Consider the following 19,159-nt stretch of genomic DNA (forward strand, 5'->3'; position numbering starts at 1 on the left):
CTGCTTAACATAAGTTGCCATGTTTCTAAACTCATTATTTTACCTTATAATAACCATATTAGAATCAGCTGTAGACTAACTTATTTCTCAAGGCAGATATAAAAACCAAAATTAGGGGAAAAAAGTAAATGTGTAATATTAAAATAGTATAATGATACTCTAATATACCAAATTAGTATAATTAAGGAGACATTTTTTCTACAATCTCACCCAAACACCATAGACTATGTATTTTATTTTTATGCATTTTATCACATAGGTAGAATTTTCCTCTGATACTGGTTTATATCACCATTTTTTCTGAACATTATATAATAAATGCCATATAATTTTTATAGTTATTGTTTAGAGTATATAAAAATTCTATCAAGTGGACGACCATGTATTTTTAGCTCCTTTAAAGAGGTGGGAATTTAGATCATCTTTAGTTTCCTCCTATATACTGTAAGTATGATCATTCGAAGGGGGTGGGGGCAGAGACCATGGAGTCATAAGACTATAGTTGACAAAATGTTGAGTGACAAGGAGCTGTGTCATAATTAGAACAAAATATATTCAGGATTCTAAAGCTAGCAATGGTTCACAGGGGACTGGAGGAATCAATAGACTAGTGAAACTCATCTTGGTGAAATGGAAGATCATGTCCCTCCATGCCTCTGGCCAGGTTGACCCACCAGGCTGTGATACTTTTAATTCTGCTCCAGAACTAAAAGTAGTCTATCTTATAGAAACTTCTAGGAAATCCTAGCATATTTATTAATCTTACCATTGGGATCAAGAGATGGTATGGATTTTTTTTTAATGATTTGATTTCTTTTTTTCAAACCGGCATTTTAATAGAAAAACCAGAAACATATTTTCTGACTATGTAATCTCCCTAGAAATATTCAGGAATTTATTTTAAGTCTCCTTCCCTAGGGCCATTAATGATCTAATCCTTTCAAAACACCAGAAAATCTTTGAAGACTAGATACAAAATAGAGGATTCAAAATCTCTTAAATATAATTTCACTTTTTTTCTAAGTATACCAGAGAATATCACTAAATATGAAACATTAGAGAGATACTATAAATGACTTTCCAGTTATGATCCAAGGAATTTTAAGCATTTTAAGAAGAACCTCAGGGACTATTTCAGAGGGAGTCAAGGATAGCTGATAGGTGGAGATCCAGGCTCTGTGACACCCTATGGCCTTAAACCACAGAATCTGGTTTGGGTACTAGGATTCTGAGTAAGACTTGATTCTTGAAAGAATTTTGTGGATTTTAAAACTGTGGTGGTGATAGTGGAGGCACAGAACAAAAATACATTGTTTACATCCACTCTCATTGTGGAACCATCTACAGTGTTCTTAAGTCCTGCTTGATCAGGAGAAGCAAAAGCTGCCAAGAAGCCAATAGCTAAAACTCTCAGATGAATGCACCTACTATGTTGTGGGGAAAAAGTAAACTAAGCTGTAGATCTTAACCTCAAGAATCAGAGCTCCAAGCAAATATGTTATGTCTGTTATAATAAAAGCATGTGCCAGGAGTTAGGATTGTGGTCAAAGTCATACTTCTTGCATGAGAGAGGTGATACTTGTACCTCAAATTTTTAACAGGAGTGAGTCACATGGAATAGTGAAGGACACTTCAATTGGAGGTAGTAGCAGTTATGATATGAGGTTATGGAACATCATGATGACTTAAGGACTGCAAATAGTTTATTACAATTATTATAACAAATATTTGCAGGTAGATGTGTTACAAGATCCCAGACCATGATTTTCAAACATTAGTGTGGATGAGAATCACTTGGAAGACTGGTGAAACATTTATGAGCCTCACTCCCAGAATTTCTCATACTGTAGGTCTAGGGGTGGGGATGCCCCAGAAGTTGCTTTTCTAACAAGTTTCCAGGTAAATCTTGTGATGCTGGGGAACAAAGCATTTAGTCCTTCCATGTAAGGGAGGGAGGGAATGATAATTTTCTCTCCTTTCTTTCTAAGTTCTTAGCTGGAACCCCTGTAACTAAAGACAGAATAGCAGGAGAAAAATAAACAGAAGTTGAGTAATGTCTAGCTCACATGCACACAGGTAACACTTGGAAAGTGAGTAAATCTCAAGGAGTTGACTTTGAATTTAGGCTTAAATACCATTGTTTACCAAAATAAAGAAGTCTTCTGGGAAGGACCATGAGGAATGATGCTCAGAAGAGCAGGGAGAACAAAGATAAGGCTTCTTATGCAGACTTAAGTCCTGTGGTCTCCACTGAAGAGCCTCCGGTGAGGTAGTCCTCCTCCTTTCTGTACAGGGAAACACGACCTTTACAAATGGTGATTACCTTTGTAGATATAAATTTCTCTTATGACAGGATAAGTTTCAGAGTTTCCACTGTGTCTGCTATTTCTCAAAATAAATATACTCAAAATAATCCTTATGCCAAAAAAGGCATATCTTGATGTAGCATATTCTGGTCTTCTATCTTTGTGGTTTCAGATAGCATTTTCTGGTCTATTACAACCAGTAGCGAATGCCTATAAGCAAGGTCTGTTTTTTTTTTTTTTTTTTTTTCTAAGTATGATGTAAACCTACTATCAGGAGAAAAGCATTAAGAAAAAAATATGAAAAATTGACTTGTATTATAAATAGAAGTACTTGCAAGAACAATTTAACATATTAGAAAACGTGTGTATATTGTTTTGTATTTTAGCATTTATCTGAAGTTTTTAATAGAAAAATAAGATGTATTAATTTTACAATATTTAAACATTCCAAAAATGCACAAATAATACATAGCAACTTTCCAAAGCTACTTGCTATTAGTAGTTTTTAATGCATGTTCTGAATAATTTATATTCTTCTGTGAGTATATACACACACACACACACACACACACACACATATATATATATTCTTGTGTGTGTATTTATAACACACACACACACACACACACACACACACACACACTGCAAAAGTGAGGAGAAATCTCATTCTACTCCTTCCAAAGTTTTACTGGAATGAACTGACAACAGACAGATTAATAGGAGAAAAAAAACTTACAAATTTATTTAACATGAACAGTGGGAAATCCCAGGAGTGTGATTATTGACCATATTAGTAAGGTGTGGACACTTAGGTGTCTATCTCATAGACAGGGACATGTAGGGGAATGTTGCATTCTTTTTGAGAGGTAGTAAATGGTTATTAGGAAGGAGGAATGTCTCCCTTATTAGGGAGACAGATTAGCTTTTAAATGATTCTTTTAGAAATTTGAACGAACCCCCAAAATAGACATCTTGTGACAAAACTCTATCTAGGTATAAATTCCTCAGTGGTCTTTTCTGCCATTGATAATTAGATACTAGGGAGAAAGAAGAAGGTAATTGTGTTTTCTTCGGCAAGTCCAGTTTCAAGGCCAATAAGAGAATGTCAAAACAAAGTTTTCCTCATGCCTTTGGAAAATAGAGGATCAAGAGAAAAAATAGCCGGTGGTGGAAGAGTGGAGGTCAGAAAGATATTGATCCTCCAGCTCAGCATGTCAAAGCCCTACATTTTGGGATGTTCAGATCTGCTTCATTCCTTTTACATTTGTGTCAAATAGTACTTTGTTGTGAATGTACAATGATTTCCCCATTTGATGGTGACTTTCTCTGGAGGTTCTGTATGTCTTGGTATGCTTAAGCAATTGTGCCTGGAAGAAAATCCTTACAGTGCAATTGATTGTTCATGACTTTTAAAAATGATGTACCACCACTATTGTTCTAGTCTCCCAGGGTGGTTTGTAACAAATTACTATAAACTTGGTGTCTTAGACTAATAAAAATTTATTCTGAAATTTCTGAAGATCCAGGTGCAGGACGAAACTTCTTAAGGAGTCTTTGTGGGAGACTGCTCCTCTTTAACACCTGATGTCAGTAGTTGTTCTTGGTATTTGGGGGCTTGTGGTCACCTCTCTTCCTATTCTGCCTCCATCTCCATATCAACACATCTTTTCCTGTCATCTTTAATGTCTGTCACTCTCAACTCACTCTGCTTTTCTCAGTTGTAAGAGTACATGTGTTTGAATTTAGTGCCCACCTGGAAAACTCAATAAGTTTCTCTGTCAAAATCCTTAACTTAATCATATTTTTTTACCATATAAAGTAAGATTATAGGTTTGAGTATTTGGAGATGGACATGGTCACCATTCAGCTTGCTCTACTTGTTTTTACACAGTTCTAAAATTAAAATATTAGAAAATATGGGAATTGTTTTTATGAAAGTTTCAGCTCCAATTCCTCATAGATAATCACATACTGGTTCACATTATTTTTCCCAATTGGCCAATTCTAAAATAATGTTAGTGAGCATGATCCTTATTATCAATTAGAATTCTCAGAATCATTTTAACTACAGCAGTAATTTACATCTAAAAATAGGTTTTGTATTAACGACATTGTGTGGACCATGCTCAATGGATATCTTTCTTGCCTGGATGTCAAAGAAAATCAGTCCAACAGATTGAAAAGATGGTTTACTTTGAACAATAAAATAGTCTCCCAGGACTAGATTCCAATTTTAATTCAATTACAAGTTAGAAAAGAAAAGATTTGGTTCAATTTAATTCCTGTTATAAAATTGGGCAAGTTGTCTCCTAAACTTAAACACCATACATTAGTTTGACATTGCTAGATTCTTTTGTGTAAGAAAAGAAAGTAAAAAGATCAGTCTATTATTCTTTAAAAACATATTAATTTGTTCAGGTACAAACATGGGACACTGTTTAGGTCAGATGTGAAAGAAGACATGTGCTTTAATGTAGAGCATCCAGATGAATTTATGGTGAAGTCAATAGTCTCCTAGCTCATATTGATTTAATCTGGTACTTAGTTTTCTGAGTACATTATTTCTAGGCAGTATATTGAAAGATAAACTTCTGGACAGTGTAGGTTATTGATAAGGCTTTCAAGAACTGATGCATGCTTGTTTAGGTTTGGGAAATTGAAGAAAGGATTATTCACAAGGTTAACAGAGGAATATTTCAATATTCTGTGCAACTGAATGAGTCTTGAGTAAAACTAGAGTCTAGCATTGCTAATAGTTTTATTACTTTTGGATCCTGCATCTTTTACATAAATTAATCAACTTAACTTATCAACCCATATTAATTACAGAAGACAAGAAAAAGTTCTTGGGCATTAGTATGTGTTCTATCATATAAGTTGTTGAAAATCACTTGAAATACTCAGATTTTTTTTTATTAACCTTCAAGCCTTTCTTTTGTTAATGATAGTAATACATTGTAGCCTCTAGACTCAAAACGATAATAGAAAGCACTGATAAATATAAATAAGCTAGAAAAAATGTTGAATTTTCAAATTACTTTTAAGGATAGTTCTAGTTTTTGAATTCCAAGAAGTAAGTATATTGATTCTGATGGCCATGAGAGCTAAAGGATATGTAATAATTGAATTTGAAAATTCACCATAGTAATGAAACTGAAGAAGTATAATTGTGTGAAGAAGAAGCAGCCTCCAAGTTGGTGTGTTAAAGTAGAATCAGCCAGAGTGACCCTAATAAAAAGATAGCAGTCATGGTACCAATTTGGTTACCTACTGAACAATACACTTGGAAAAAATCCCTTTGCCCCTCTGATCCTTTATGCCTTCATCTATGAAATGGGATTCAAAATAGCAGTTTCTCTGAATCTGTGGAATTATCAAATATCAATAAAATTTTAGACAAAAATTGAAAGATTTAAAGCATTATTTTTCTTGCAGCCAGTGATAAGTAAAGTTCGTCATAAAACGTGGCATATAAGGGGGACAGCTAAGAAGCAAAACTAGCACTTACTACATCCCATCTGTTAGGTATAATAATTCACATTGCTTTTGTAGTTGGAAATAAGCCTTATGCCTACTTGGATTTTAGGAAGCTGTCTCTAGAAGAGTTATTTTCTCAGATTAAAAAAATGTCATTCCATTTGCTAAAAAGTTGATATTCTACTGGATTTTTAGTTAGATGCAGAGATTCTAAAACACTACCTTTCCTTTTTAAGACTAAAGACCTATATATTCATTGCATGAGTAGTTGATATCGATGTGTTTAGAATAGAACATGATAGTTTAGGATATGTAGAGGAAGAGATGTAACATAAATTAACCTAAGTGTAACTACCAAGCAGGGAACTTCTGGCTCATTGCCCCATTAGTTGAAAAGAACCTAGGGTATGGGTTGCTCTTTCTGGAAGAAAATGGTCTCGTTAAGGCAGTGTGAAATTTCATAGAAATGATGAGCATGTAGACTTTGAACTTCTCAAGATCTCTTTGTTCTGGTTCCTAAAATCGTGTGTAAATTGAGTGTAATCAAACATAGACTAAAGGGGGAGGGCCCGGTTTTCAGATGTGCCTCCCACTTTCCCTTGAGGCTCTGCCCTGAACCCAGAGAAGTTCTCTCTCCAGAGGAGATGAATAGAAAACACATTTGTTCAAAACATAAAGGTCTTCCTCATTTGCATGGTACTTGAGGGTGGGATGAGGCTGCATTCTTGAATTAACAGTGCCCCCCTTAAAAAAGCTGCAGAGGCTCCCAAGTTCCTAGTGTGACTGGAGCTGCTATGATCAAAGCTGTCTTCAATGCCGTTGCTGTCAGATTCTAAGATTTTATATGTGACTTTCAAATTCCTTTACTCATCTTTTTCTAGCCGCTACTGTCAGTTTCCACCAACTTAGCATTTAGATAACGTTTTCTCCATCCTCTATTATAAACCTCCCTTCACCTGGTGACTGTTATCTTCATTCAGGACTTTAGAACATGTGGCTCTGGGTGCCAGGCATGTGACTGTTTATTTAATTGAAAGAACTGACTCCTTCCTAACTTTAATCCAGTCATATGAAATTTTGGCCCAAACAATATTACCTCTTAGTATCTAAAGGTCTACATATTCAGCATCATATTGAGGTTGAAATAAACATATTTGATGTGTCATAGACTCAGCATATTCGTCTATCACCCACACCTGATTAAAGAAGTTTTAATTCTGAAACAGAAGTTCCATAAAATAATTTTTGTTTGTTTACTGCCCATTTTATCTCATTACTAACACATGTATACATTATCAATGCTATTTTTAATAATGTTCTTTTAAACTTTGTATTTCCATTGTTATTGGGTATTTGTTTAGTCGAATTTTAGAGCAATCTGTTCAATACCTTAATGGGTCTAGAGAATTATTTGAATGACAATTAATGCCAATCAATTTTCTTTTTCATAATGAAAGATATACAATATACTCATGTACACATGTATGCATACATGTGTGTATAAATATTTATATATATATATGTGTGTGTGTGTGTATGTGTGTGTCATATGTATATGTCTGATTCTCCTTTACCTTATAGTTTTTCACTCATGCACACATTTTCTCATCAAATCAATCCCCCCCTCTCTCTCTCTCTCCCTCTCTCTTTCTCTCAGAAAGAGTCAGTTTTTTCTCTCTCTCTATATATAGATGTACACACATACATATACAAGCATATTAAATTTTACTAATTATTAAAAGATGGTCATAGTTATCGGAATTAGTTAATGCTAGTGGCATCAATGAGGCTGTGGAATTCAATTATACATGTAACACTTGTTTTTCTATTTCTTTAGATAACGCAGAGCCTGTCTACCTCTCTTTCTTTGCTTTGCCTTCAACTATTGCACTTCAGCACAAAGTGACTAGGCTAAAAGATTCCACAAAAAAACCAAAGAAATCTATTCAAGAGGTCATCTATCAACAGGTAAAAGTATATTTTAAATTCAGTTTTTTCTTGGCTGCACCCACAAGTGAAAGGAACAAAGCATAACAGCCACCAGTTGTATAAAATATTACAGAATTGTGCACAGGAAGAAATCATGAGGCCAAAGAGTATTCATCAACTCAAGAGTTGCTAATAAGGAAGAGATGACAATCATGGTGACAACCTTTCCAAGGGCTAATTGATCTGGCCCCACTTTCCAATGAGTTAGTTAAGAGATCAGAAGATGTTGTGTTATGTGAAAGAAACAAAATAGGTACTAGGTAAGAAAGTGAAGAGGCATATGAGTGGTGACTTGCAATCGGAGCATGCAACTGTAATTCAAATCAAGGAAATATGGGGGGAACAGAGAATAAAAGATTATAGACTAAGATAGTAAACTGATAAACTGTGACAAAAGTAATACAAAAACAAAAAAAATTGAAAGACTCAATTTAATAATGCTATTTTATAAAAAGGAGAGAAAGCTTTTGAAAAGGTTGAAACGTATTAACGTCTGAGAAAATGGATTGACTTCTATTACAAATAATATAAAATTCAAATAGTTAATGATCTGAACAACAAACCTGCAGTTTGAGGCTATGAACATTAGAAAAGTTCCTAGTAGTAGGGAGACGAAATCAGACCTCTTCTCAGGTCTTCCTGGAGGATAGAATCTAGAGAAATGGGAAGTAGTTCATTGTCTATGGAAGGCTGATGTGCAGATCAGAAATTGTCTTTCAAAGTTGTTAAAGACTTTTCATTTGATAAATGACATATGTGGAAATGATTAATTCCTAGAGTAGATGAGTATATGCTTGTGTTTCCATGTGTTGTGTGTGTGTGTGTGTGTGTGTGTGTGTGTATGTGTGTATTTGCACGTGTGTATTGGAGGTAAAAATAGGAGGAGTTAAGGGAAAGGAGAGCTAGCATAAGTCATTGCTATGCATTTTTACTTCTTTCAGTTTTTTGGAAGCCTCTATTTTTTGAGCCCATTTTCTAGATTTCAGTAGATTCATTATTTACCTGTGTCTACATTAGTCAAGATTTTTTCAGGAGATATTGCTTTTCTTTACTTTTCATTTAGGATGTGATCTAAAGTCAGCCTCTTCTCAGGCACTTACACCACAATTGCTATCAGCGTTAGCTACAAGGTATTGCTATCTCCTTGTAGAAAACATTTAAATTAAAAAAAAAAACCTATCTCAATCAAATGTATGTGGGCCCACATTTTATTTCTTTATATATTTAACTTATTTTATGGCAAAACAACAGATTATATCTCATTGTTATTTGGAAGTGAACAAATTCATTTTTAAAGCTAAAATTATAATTACAGAGATAAAATTACAGCAAGTAGTACAATTGATAAAATAATTTCTTTCCATGCACAAGTAATTACAACTAAAAGTGTCCTACTACACATCAAAAACAATGCTGAGAACTTGAGATACAGTGAACAACTTGTTATCTTGGACTAATGGCAAAGACATACATTGAATAAACCATTAGAAATGCTATTTGAAGGTAACAATTTTATAGAGGTTTCAAAATTATTAATTGAAAAAATGAGAAATTTGGAGCAAAAAATATATTTTCCTATGGTTTAGATTGAAATAAGAAGTGCAGGAAAAAAGTACTCACTGAAATATAACTTAGAATGTCAGGATACAATGAACACTCTACCATCCCTAGGTTTAGCAAAATTACATGGGCAATAGTAACTAACAAAATACTGTTAAAACTGGTCATGTGGCTATGTATTTAGGAGTTAAAAATAATAAATGATAAATTCAAATTATAGAAATGTATCTATATGTAGCACATTTATTTATGTACATTAAATTTATATACATTAAAATACATATTGAATATACATATAAAAGTGTAAATATTTGCTGTATTCATTATTTCATCAATTTCAAGAAACACATTGCTTCACATCTTTGAAGTGAGGATGTCTTACACTGGATGGCATATTACTATCAGTTTTGCCAAAGTGGCAATCATGACAGGGTCTTGGCCTATGCATATATAAATTTGGTGCATAGTCAATTGATGATTGGTCAATTTTAATTCTTTCATATTTGAGTCAACAAACCATTTATTGCCCTTTAGATAAATAAATATAAGTTCTATTTTCTTTTTTATTTTTCCTTAATATCTTCTGTTGATATGTTCTGTTAAGATCAAGAAAATATTGGTGTCAAAACATAGAATGTCCTGAGAAGCTTGGAAGAAATTGCTGGTGATATTGATGGGGCACTCTGTAGAGATGCTCTTGATAGCCCAGGGAAAGTATCTTAGTATCATTGAAAATTATTATTCAAAAGGTGATTCAGAAGAATCATCATCTGATCATGAAAATATTTATGAATATATAAACCAGTTGGAAGTTTTTATTTTTCTATTGGTTACATATTGGTAGGTTCAATTTTGATAGAACTTGAAACTGTCATTTCCAATTTTACAACACAATTATGTACAATATTCACCAACATGTTTGTGATAGTTTAGTCCAGTGTTAGGACTGTGGGTGATTTTGTTTTTCTTTATCATCTCCATTTTTCATGTTTTTAAATTTTAAATTTCAGGCAACACTCTGTCTTTTTGTTTCAGTTACTTACTGTAACCATGTAACCTTTGTGTAATCTACTCAATGCCACATGTTTTACATTTTTGTGCCTCTTTGTTAGTGAATTTGCAGTTTAGAATGGCCTGCCAGAGTGCTGCTGATGTTCCCCAATGCAAGAAGCCTGGGATACACCTTATAGAGAAAACATTTGTGTTAGATAAGCCTCAGTCAGGCATGATTTACAATGCCATTGACCTTCAGTTTGGTGCTAATACATGAACCATCTTTAAGTGGAAATACACATCAATGAGGTTATATATTGATTGATGAAAATGTGATTGGAGTCGCATATAAACTCAATCCCATATTTCCTTTACAAGCAAATGTTCAGAATTTGCTAATACTGGGTTCAAGATAACATCATAGAGCATATCTCCAATGAATAATACGAATCCTCTATACTCCAAAACATCAGATTAAAAAAATCTTTAAGAATATTGTCTACATGTAAAATTATAATATTAAATCAAAAATTTATTTCTGGGAATACTTATAAATGAATCTATGAATATAAATATTTGTATGTAATATATAGAATAAAAACATAGATTTACATGTAATGCCTTCATTAAATTACTATTAAATTTTGCCTGTTGGACTTATACATATATATTTTATAATCAAAATTTTACATAAAATATAAAATATTTAGTTCATATATTACATACGAGTTTGTGAATATATACACTAGACAGCACATGCCCAAATACATATACTGTAAAAATATAAATACGATTAATTTAAAGCTTCTCATATAATTTGGAATAGTTGTTTCTTAGAGAGCAGGTGTAATCTGGAAGGGCAGATAGAAAGCATAATATTAAAAGGTCTATTGTTATTTTTCTGAAGCCCTAAAATTATTCAGCATTAGCAGAAAGACTGACATTTCACATTCAAATTCAACTACCATTTATTTATTTATTTAGGGGGGTTACCGGGGATTGAACTCAGGGGTGCTCAACCACTTAGCCACATCCCCAGCTCTATTTTGTATTTTTATTTAGAGTCAGGGTCTTATTGAGTTGCTTAATACCTCACTTTTTCTGAGTTTGGCTTTGAACTCCTGATCCTCCTGTCTCAGCCTCTGGAGCTGCTGGGATTACATGCATACACATGGAATCTAGCTGGGATTTATGATTTTTGAAATCACTAAAAAACGAATCACCCAGTTGAATTTCTAAGTGCTTAATATAGCAGATGTGATGAAAACTACAAAAATTTACACTCATGAATTAATAATGAAAGATGGATTGGCTTCTTTTATGCAAGCAGGAAAATTACTAAATAACATTTTTAAGTCTGTTAACTGTTTTTACACTCTACAATAAACAATAGTTACCATACAAATGTCATTTAGTATTTCTTCAGTATTTCTCCAGAAATGTTTTTTTTTTTCATTGTCAAGCAATAAGAAAATTGGATATTTCAAAATACAATAAAATTTAGTAATCTGTTGATTCGGATGCTTTAGACAACTTTCAAAGGCCAATTGCCATTTTTAGCTTATTTAACTAATACATAAAATCCACCTCTTTATTTTTTTCTTAGTGTTAATGATTTTTAAAGAAATTATTTCTAGTGCTCATGTGTTATAAATTGATGAGTAAGGAGAAATAAATACTATAGAAAAAAAAGATTGATAATTTTAATTGTTTCCAAGAAAGCAAAAATGATTATAAAAGCAGAGTATAAATATACTGCTAACATTCATATTTTTAAAAAAATAATTATTGATAAGTTGTGGCATTTTGGGTTGCTTTTGGAAATTTTAGCATCTTTGATAAATATTAAGTTAATATAAATTATTAACTTAATAGAAGTGTTTTTGTCCTGATGATCATGATTGACCAAGATATGCATTGTATGCATAGTTTGTGGTTAAAACATTTTACTTGGCTTTGTTATAATAGTTTCCATGATATTTTTGGTAGATTTCTTAAAAATGTGTCCTTGTGTTAGTTTTCCATCACCATGACAAAATATCTGAGAAAATCAATGTAAAAGGAGGAAAGGTTTGCTTTGACTCTGATTCATGGTTTCAGAGACTTCAACCCATGGCTGCTTGGTCACTTGGTCCTGTAGCTTTGAGTCCACGGTAATGTAGAACATATGACAAGGAATATATGATGGAACAATGCAGCTCACCTCATGGCAGCCAGGAAGAAAAGAAAGAGGAAAGTGTTGAGGTTCCAATATCTCCTTCAAAGGCACACCCCCACTGACTAACTTCCTTCCACTTGGCTCCACCTCTTAAAGGTCCAACCACCTCCCATTAACACCAGAGGCTGGCAATGAAGCCTTTACAATGTGAATCTTTAGGAGATACTTAACATCCAAATCATCCAACGGTCCCTAGGAAGAGAATTTTTCAAATTATTTTCTTAATGTTTGAAAATAAAATGTTATTGATTATTTTTATTCTTAAGAATATTATAGATATTCAAAGAAAATGTGGCAAAAATGCCTAGGTTTTTCTTTTGGTTTGTTTATTTTGCTTCATTTTATTTTTGAATGTTACCATTATTTCTATTTCTATTTATGTTACTAATTCTATTTATGTCAGCATTTATTAGTGAAATTTATTCCCTGATATTATTATTGTACTTAGATCTACTTTCTTAATATGTCAGATTTTTCTCATTTTTTAAAAAATAAAGTACCTTAATGGGTATTTATGGAAACTAAATTGAACAAGTACATATTTACTGGAGATAATAAACACACACTTAGCAAAATATATAGTCAATATTTACTGAGGTAGATTCTTTGTTCATTAATTGAATTATTGGTTAATTTGAATGTCATACATTTAAGTCAGTTAAGAAATGAGCAGTTTGATCTTTTGAGACTATTCCATTTAATTAATGTTACTGTATCTAGAGCCATGCTTTCTATATGTACCAACTAGAATAATAGGTACATTTGTCATTTATACCCTAACTTCTTTTAAAACAGTAATCAGAGATATTTTTTAAAGAAAGCCATTTATCAAAAGAAGAATATGCAAATAATATATGTAAAATAGACTGAAAAAGAAAACAATATATAGTGTAAAAGAAGAAAAGTTTTCTGTTGACCATGGTGGCAATTGAAGGTTTTGATCATTTAAATTTGATTTACTCTTTTTGCAACTTATTTTGAGAACTTATCTCTAAATAAATAGATAGATAGATAGATAGATAGATAGATAGATAGATAGATAGTTAGAGCTATGGATGTGGCTCAGTAGTTAAACATCCCTGGGTTTGATCCTGGTGATTAAAAAAAAATAACACAATAGAACTGTTATTTGTCACAACATCTATGAAAGTAGAAAATAAGGATCAGGTCCTATTCCCCAGTGTTGAAGACTGAACACCCAAGATACACCAAGTAAGAGCAAAAAGGTTTTAATAAACTAATCCTGATTTTCAAGACTGGTTTCAAAGAAGACATTATATTAACTGATGCAAGCCAAACATAAAAAGAAAATTACTGCACAGTCTCATTTATATTTAAAATTAAAGAACTTCAAACTTATAGAAGCTAATGGTGAAACAATACTTACTGGAGTAGAGGTAGATGGTAGAAATTAGATTTTGTTCAGGAGTATAAAATTGCAGTTTATAGAGTGAATAAGTTTATTGTATAATGTACAACACAATGACTGTACTTAATAATACTGTATATATTCTGGAAATTTGTGACATGAGTAGCTTTTAGGTGTTGTCAATAACAACAAAAAACAAAAACAGAAATGAAAAATGGTAACTATATGAGGAGATATGTTAATTAAATTGAAGGTAATGATCAGTTCACTCTGTATATGCATATTAAAATGTCTTAATTTGCACCTTAAATATGAATTTTTAGGCAAAAAGGAAAGTTATGACCATATTCACAGTCATCCAAAAGTGAAATAACAGTAGGCAATAAAAAAATAGGTCATTTTATAAGCTAGACTTTCTGAAAATGTGTGGCAAAATTAGCTCTTTTTTTTCACTTATTTCTGATTTTTCCCTCTAGCTTTCAATTAAGGAATATCTACATATAGAAGATATTTTATTTCAATCTAAAGAAGATACTTAAAGTAGTGGCAATTGTATATATCCAAGAACTAAGCAAGCCACATCACTCTCCAAAAACAAACCAACAAACTAGGGACCAAATATTTTTAATTTAATCATGTGGTTTTAATATTATATTACTTTCTTCCATGGGAAAGTGGATGTTCTAAAGCCTCAACAAACAAATGTATTTTAGAGATTTTATTTTATGTATCTTTCATAAAATGGTAGGTAGCACCAGTACTAGAAGTATATTAAAACTAGTATAATTCCACAGAAGCATATAATTTTTAGTTTAATAGTTTAGAAAATAGATTCAGACAGAAATGATTTTACAAACTATCACTTATTAAAAATAGAAAAATTCCAGAGTATGCCTATTAAATGTTTTATAATTCTTTATATTTATTATCTAGTCCTTTGAAAACTTTGTATACATAATTTTATAGTCAATATTTTGAATGTAAAAAGTATTTTATTTTAAGTGGTGGCAGTTTCATTTTCTTTATGTTTGGAAATAAAATTGAAATAGTTTTTATTTTTTGGTTGATTTAGATCTAAATTCTTAACTTCACTTCAAGAAATTTTTGTCCCATAAATTAAATGCTTTCAATTTTTAGTTTATAGTAGTCCAAGTTATATACTTCATATTATTTTTCATAGATTTTCTGAATTCATGAGTATAAAATATTCATGAAAAATTGTATTGTAGTTGTAACTGGGAAGTACTATTTTAGTAACTAGCAAGAGTGACATACAAAAATGCAAATAAGGCTAAACTGTTATTCATTTTTTTGTGTGTATGTAGGTTACTTGAATTTGAAATACAGGAACGAAATGCCACCAATGCCAAGTTCCCCACCTTTATACCCACCTCCTGATGGAGGATGGGGCTGGGTTGTGGTTGGAGCATCTTTTATCTCCATTGGATTTTCATATGCATTCCCCAAAGCCGTCACAGTATTCTTCAAAGAAATTCAGCAAATATTCCACACCACGTACAGTGAAATAGCATGGATATCATCCATTATGCTGGCTGTTATGTATGCAGGAGGTAAGGTTCTTGTCTTGGATTAAGTAGAATTCTGGATTAGGAAAACAATTCCTTCATGCCACAGTTCTACTGTGTGATTTATATGCAGTATCCTGGTATATATTAAAGCCCTGTTTTCATGGTACAGTCACAACCAATCAAAAGTATTACTAAGAAATTTTAAATGATTTTAATCCAATATCTCAAACTATTCATTTTGAGTCTCTGGCATTGTTTGAATGAAAATTTATTTGTAAAAATCAAAATTTACTAACTTATGAAATTTTCAAGGTAAATACTTTTCTATTTAGATTGGAATAAAAGCTGCACTAGTGTTGGTATCATTTCTTATTATTGGTCTAGCTGGGAGAAATGTTTTGTGTTTTTTTTTTTGAATGAGAAGGAAACTTGTTTAAGTTGCTGACAATTCATAAGCTCTGAAAGTACTTTACCTTACACTGCAAAAATGGAGTGTTATTCACATTCTAGAGTCTTTCAGAATCAGGTAAGAAACAATTCCTTATTATTATAGGTCTCATTAAATATTTTTATTTAAATGGTTGCCTGATAAAATGTTTTTATATTCTATATTTTAATGATGGGTATGAGTCATGAGGAATAATGAATATATCAAAATATCATCTCACTTATGAATGTTAAAAAAATGGAATGAGTACATTTTTATGTGGCTTGTCATCTTTAAATCAGTCTCACTAGCAGACCAGACTGACTTACAAATTTTTTAAAGCCATTACTTAAAATACATGGATTTTAGAGTTTTCATTTTCCAAATGGATATTTAACTGCAAGATACAATTATGTATTCAGAATATAAGAATTTAAACAAATCACATAAATTAGTATCATTTTTTAATTTTAGAAGTAAAGATGATGTGGCTCTTACTGACAGAGATATAACATTATTGCTATGTGTCCAATATTTATTAATATTTAGTTTCAGCCAAGGCCTCCCTCATCACTTGATATACAGGGTATGACTTAATCCTCTTAACCTATGAAATAAATGTTATTTTCTCTCTCTAGCTGATGAAATGGAGAGATAAAATAGCTTTACCGAGTCAAACATCTCACTAGTGGCTGATAAAAGTGGTACTTCAAATATTTAATCACTGTATTCTCTGCCTTTCTCGTATCTTCCTCTTTTCATCTAGAAAACGACAGAGTCAGAGCTAACTCAGGCCTTCTACAAGCCCAATGCAATGTTTTTTCCTTCCTTGCAATGTAGTGACTTATGTACTACACCCACCAAGGTCATTTGTTCAGTGACATAATAATTATTTTTAATGATGCTATCTTTTCATTGCACTATCAACATAAAAAAATCCTGAAATAATCCTACTGTGTGTGTGTGTGTGTGTGTGTGTGTGTGTGATGTGTGCATACACACATATGTTGATATTGGTGTTCTCTATTTTTTATTTATCAGTAATTTTAGATTGATCCAGCATGGGACTAGTTAGGTTAAACTTATGTATTTTTATTTTAATATAAGTGGTATCTTCAGAATGCTACTTGGACATGTCAATAAGAAAATCTGCATCTAAAACCCTTTCTAAAAATCTCTTTTGTACAGTTGCTGTAAGCATTTAGCAATGGTGTTTTTTTTTTTATGAAAAAGGACAAGAAATATTGTGCTTTGGGATTTGTTCTTTCAGCCAGAGGGTGAGGTGTTCTTTCATAATGCTCTGCTAGAACAACACACAAGTCATCTTAACTTGAGCTCCAAAAGCTCTTAATATAAAGGAATGTAGTGTTTCAATCCCCTCTTAAATACACAATACCTTTATTTATTTTGATGTGGTGCTAAGGATCGAACCCAGTGCCTCACATGTACAAAACACATGCTCTACCACTGATTTACAGCCCTAGCCCTCCCCGTCTTAAATACAATGAAAAAAGAATCTTCTAAGTGACTTAATGTCAGTATATTGAATTTAATTGGACTTCAGGTCCTATTATATTCTTAATTTTATGTTGTCCAAATTGTTGACTAACTTATAGGTAAGACAAAAATTGATGTTATTAAATTAAGACTTGACTTAGTTTTTTGCACACAAACCCAAAGACTCAGTGGCTTAAGGCAAGGTAGATTTGTTTCTTACTCAGCAGTGTTTCGTCTTGTGGCTATGCCATCAGTTAAGTCTTTGTAGATTATTCTTTCAATCTTCTCTGTTTGCTGGACAAAACAAAGGTAGACAGCATGGATGATCATAAACTTCATTTATGCATACATCCCATGGGTCAGAACTCTTAAAACTTCCCTACCTAGATTTAGGGACTATGGGAAAGGCCAGAATTCTAGAGGAAAACTCAGAGCTGCATGCATCCAGCCATTGCTGGACTGAACTTTATACCTCACCAATCATTTTTCATAAACAAAAGGAGAATGGGTTTATGGACTTGCCATGGACATATGACAGCCTTCTACTCCCTGGCTGAATATAAAAGCATCATAGAAATGAAGAATGATATGAGTTTAAATCACTATAAAATATAATTTTAATTTCCTCAAACCACTAAAACTTGGTATGAAATGATAAGTAAATACCTGCATTATATTTGTCATAAATATTTTTTTCCTTTTATTTATACATTTATTTTCTTTTTTAAAATGTATGGTAAAAACTCAAAAAGGTCCAAAAAAGTTTTCTTGAAATTCATAAATAAAATGGTAGTTTGGTAGTTACAAATTTTTAAAAAGTTGCCTTAAACTATTTAGGATAGTAGATGAATAAAATTCATCTAAGTTAAAAATTGACAGATATTTGCTTCCAGTAGTTCAAGAAAGCAACGCTAAACATGTGAAAATATTTAGTGTTTAGTAATTGATGATGGTAATATCTAGGTGAGATCCTAGTACTTGGAGTATTTTCCAAACTCCTCAGTTTTCATGGCCCAAACATTTGGTATGTCATCTGTGATCATGGAAGAAAGTTGGGGATTTCAGAAATTTTGCTACGCTTTTTTCTTTCCCTTAAAACTGGAAATATAGTTTCAGATTCTTTGCTTAGTGGGTAGAGATGATTATAACTGCTATATCTACCGTCTGATCTAGATCTCATGCATTTACATGGCTTGTTGGAAATAAAATTAATGTATTATCCTGGTAGTTTAAAATCTTTTAAAAAATTAATTTGCACATTTTAAGCTATAATCCCAATGTGAAAACAGTCTTTGTTATGAGTGTGCATGATTTTTTCAGAAACACAAATAACCATTTAGAACAAAAAAGCCTGATAGATTCAGTTACTCTAAGGTGCAGGTTATTAGTTCTGCTACTCAGATTGCAGTGTTTTTTCCAAGGGCAGTCCATAGATTTTTCTATTTGGGAATAGAGGGTCTCTTGTTAAAAATGTATAATTCTAGGCCTAATCCTCAATCCCCTCATACCAGAAATTTTTGTTGGTAGAGTCCAGAAACTTGCATTTTTAAACAAGTATATTTGAAAATCATCTCACTTTATGTATAATGTATGGGTTTACTGCTATAGAAAATATCAATGCTTGATTGAAAAATATTTACATATTTCTCTGTAAGTTTTGAAAGATCTTCATGTTAGAGAAGCATTTTTGGTTGATGATTATAAATTTGAAGACCATATGAGGTCTTTGAGGTGAAAAGGCACATCACTTACTATGAAGTATAATGACTCTCTACCAAGCAACTGAAATATTCT

General features: G+C 32.1%; 1 protein-coding gene across 12 annotated transcripts in view; it reads left to right on the top strand.

The window, feature by feature from the left end:
- Positions 1-19,159, top strand: part of SLC16A7 (solute carrier family 16 member 7) — a 175,471-nt gene that overhangs the window by 85,041 nt on the left and 71,271 nt on the right. For all 12 annotated transcript variants that reach the window (XM_081310630.1, XM_081310634.1, XM_081310632.1 and 9 more), the window contains 2 exons: positions 7,621-7,751; positions 15,238-15,483. In XM_081310630.1, the coding sequence (XP_081166756.1) occupies positions 15,267-15,483 (217 nt within the window). In that variant the 5' untranslated portion in view covers positions 7,621-7,751; positions 15,238-15,266. The remainder of the gene's footprint in view (positions 1-7,620; positions 7,752-15,237; positions 15,484-19,159) is intronic.

The sequence above is a fragment of the Spermophilus citellus genome (genome assembly GCF_964194105.1).
Source record: "Spermophilus citellus genome assembly, chromosome: 10".
Classification (NCBI taxonomy): domain Eukaryota; kingdom Metazoa; phylum Chordata; class Mammalia; order Rodentia; family Sciuridae; genus Spermophilus; species Spermophilus citellus.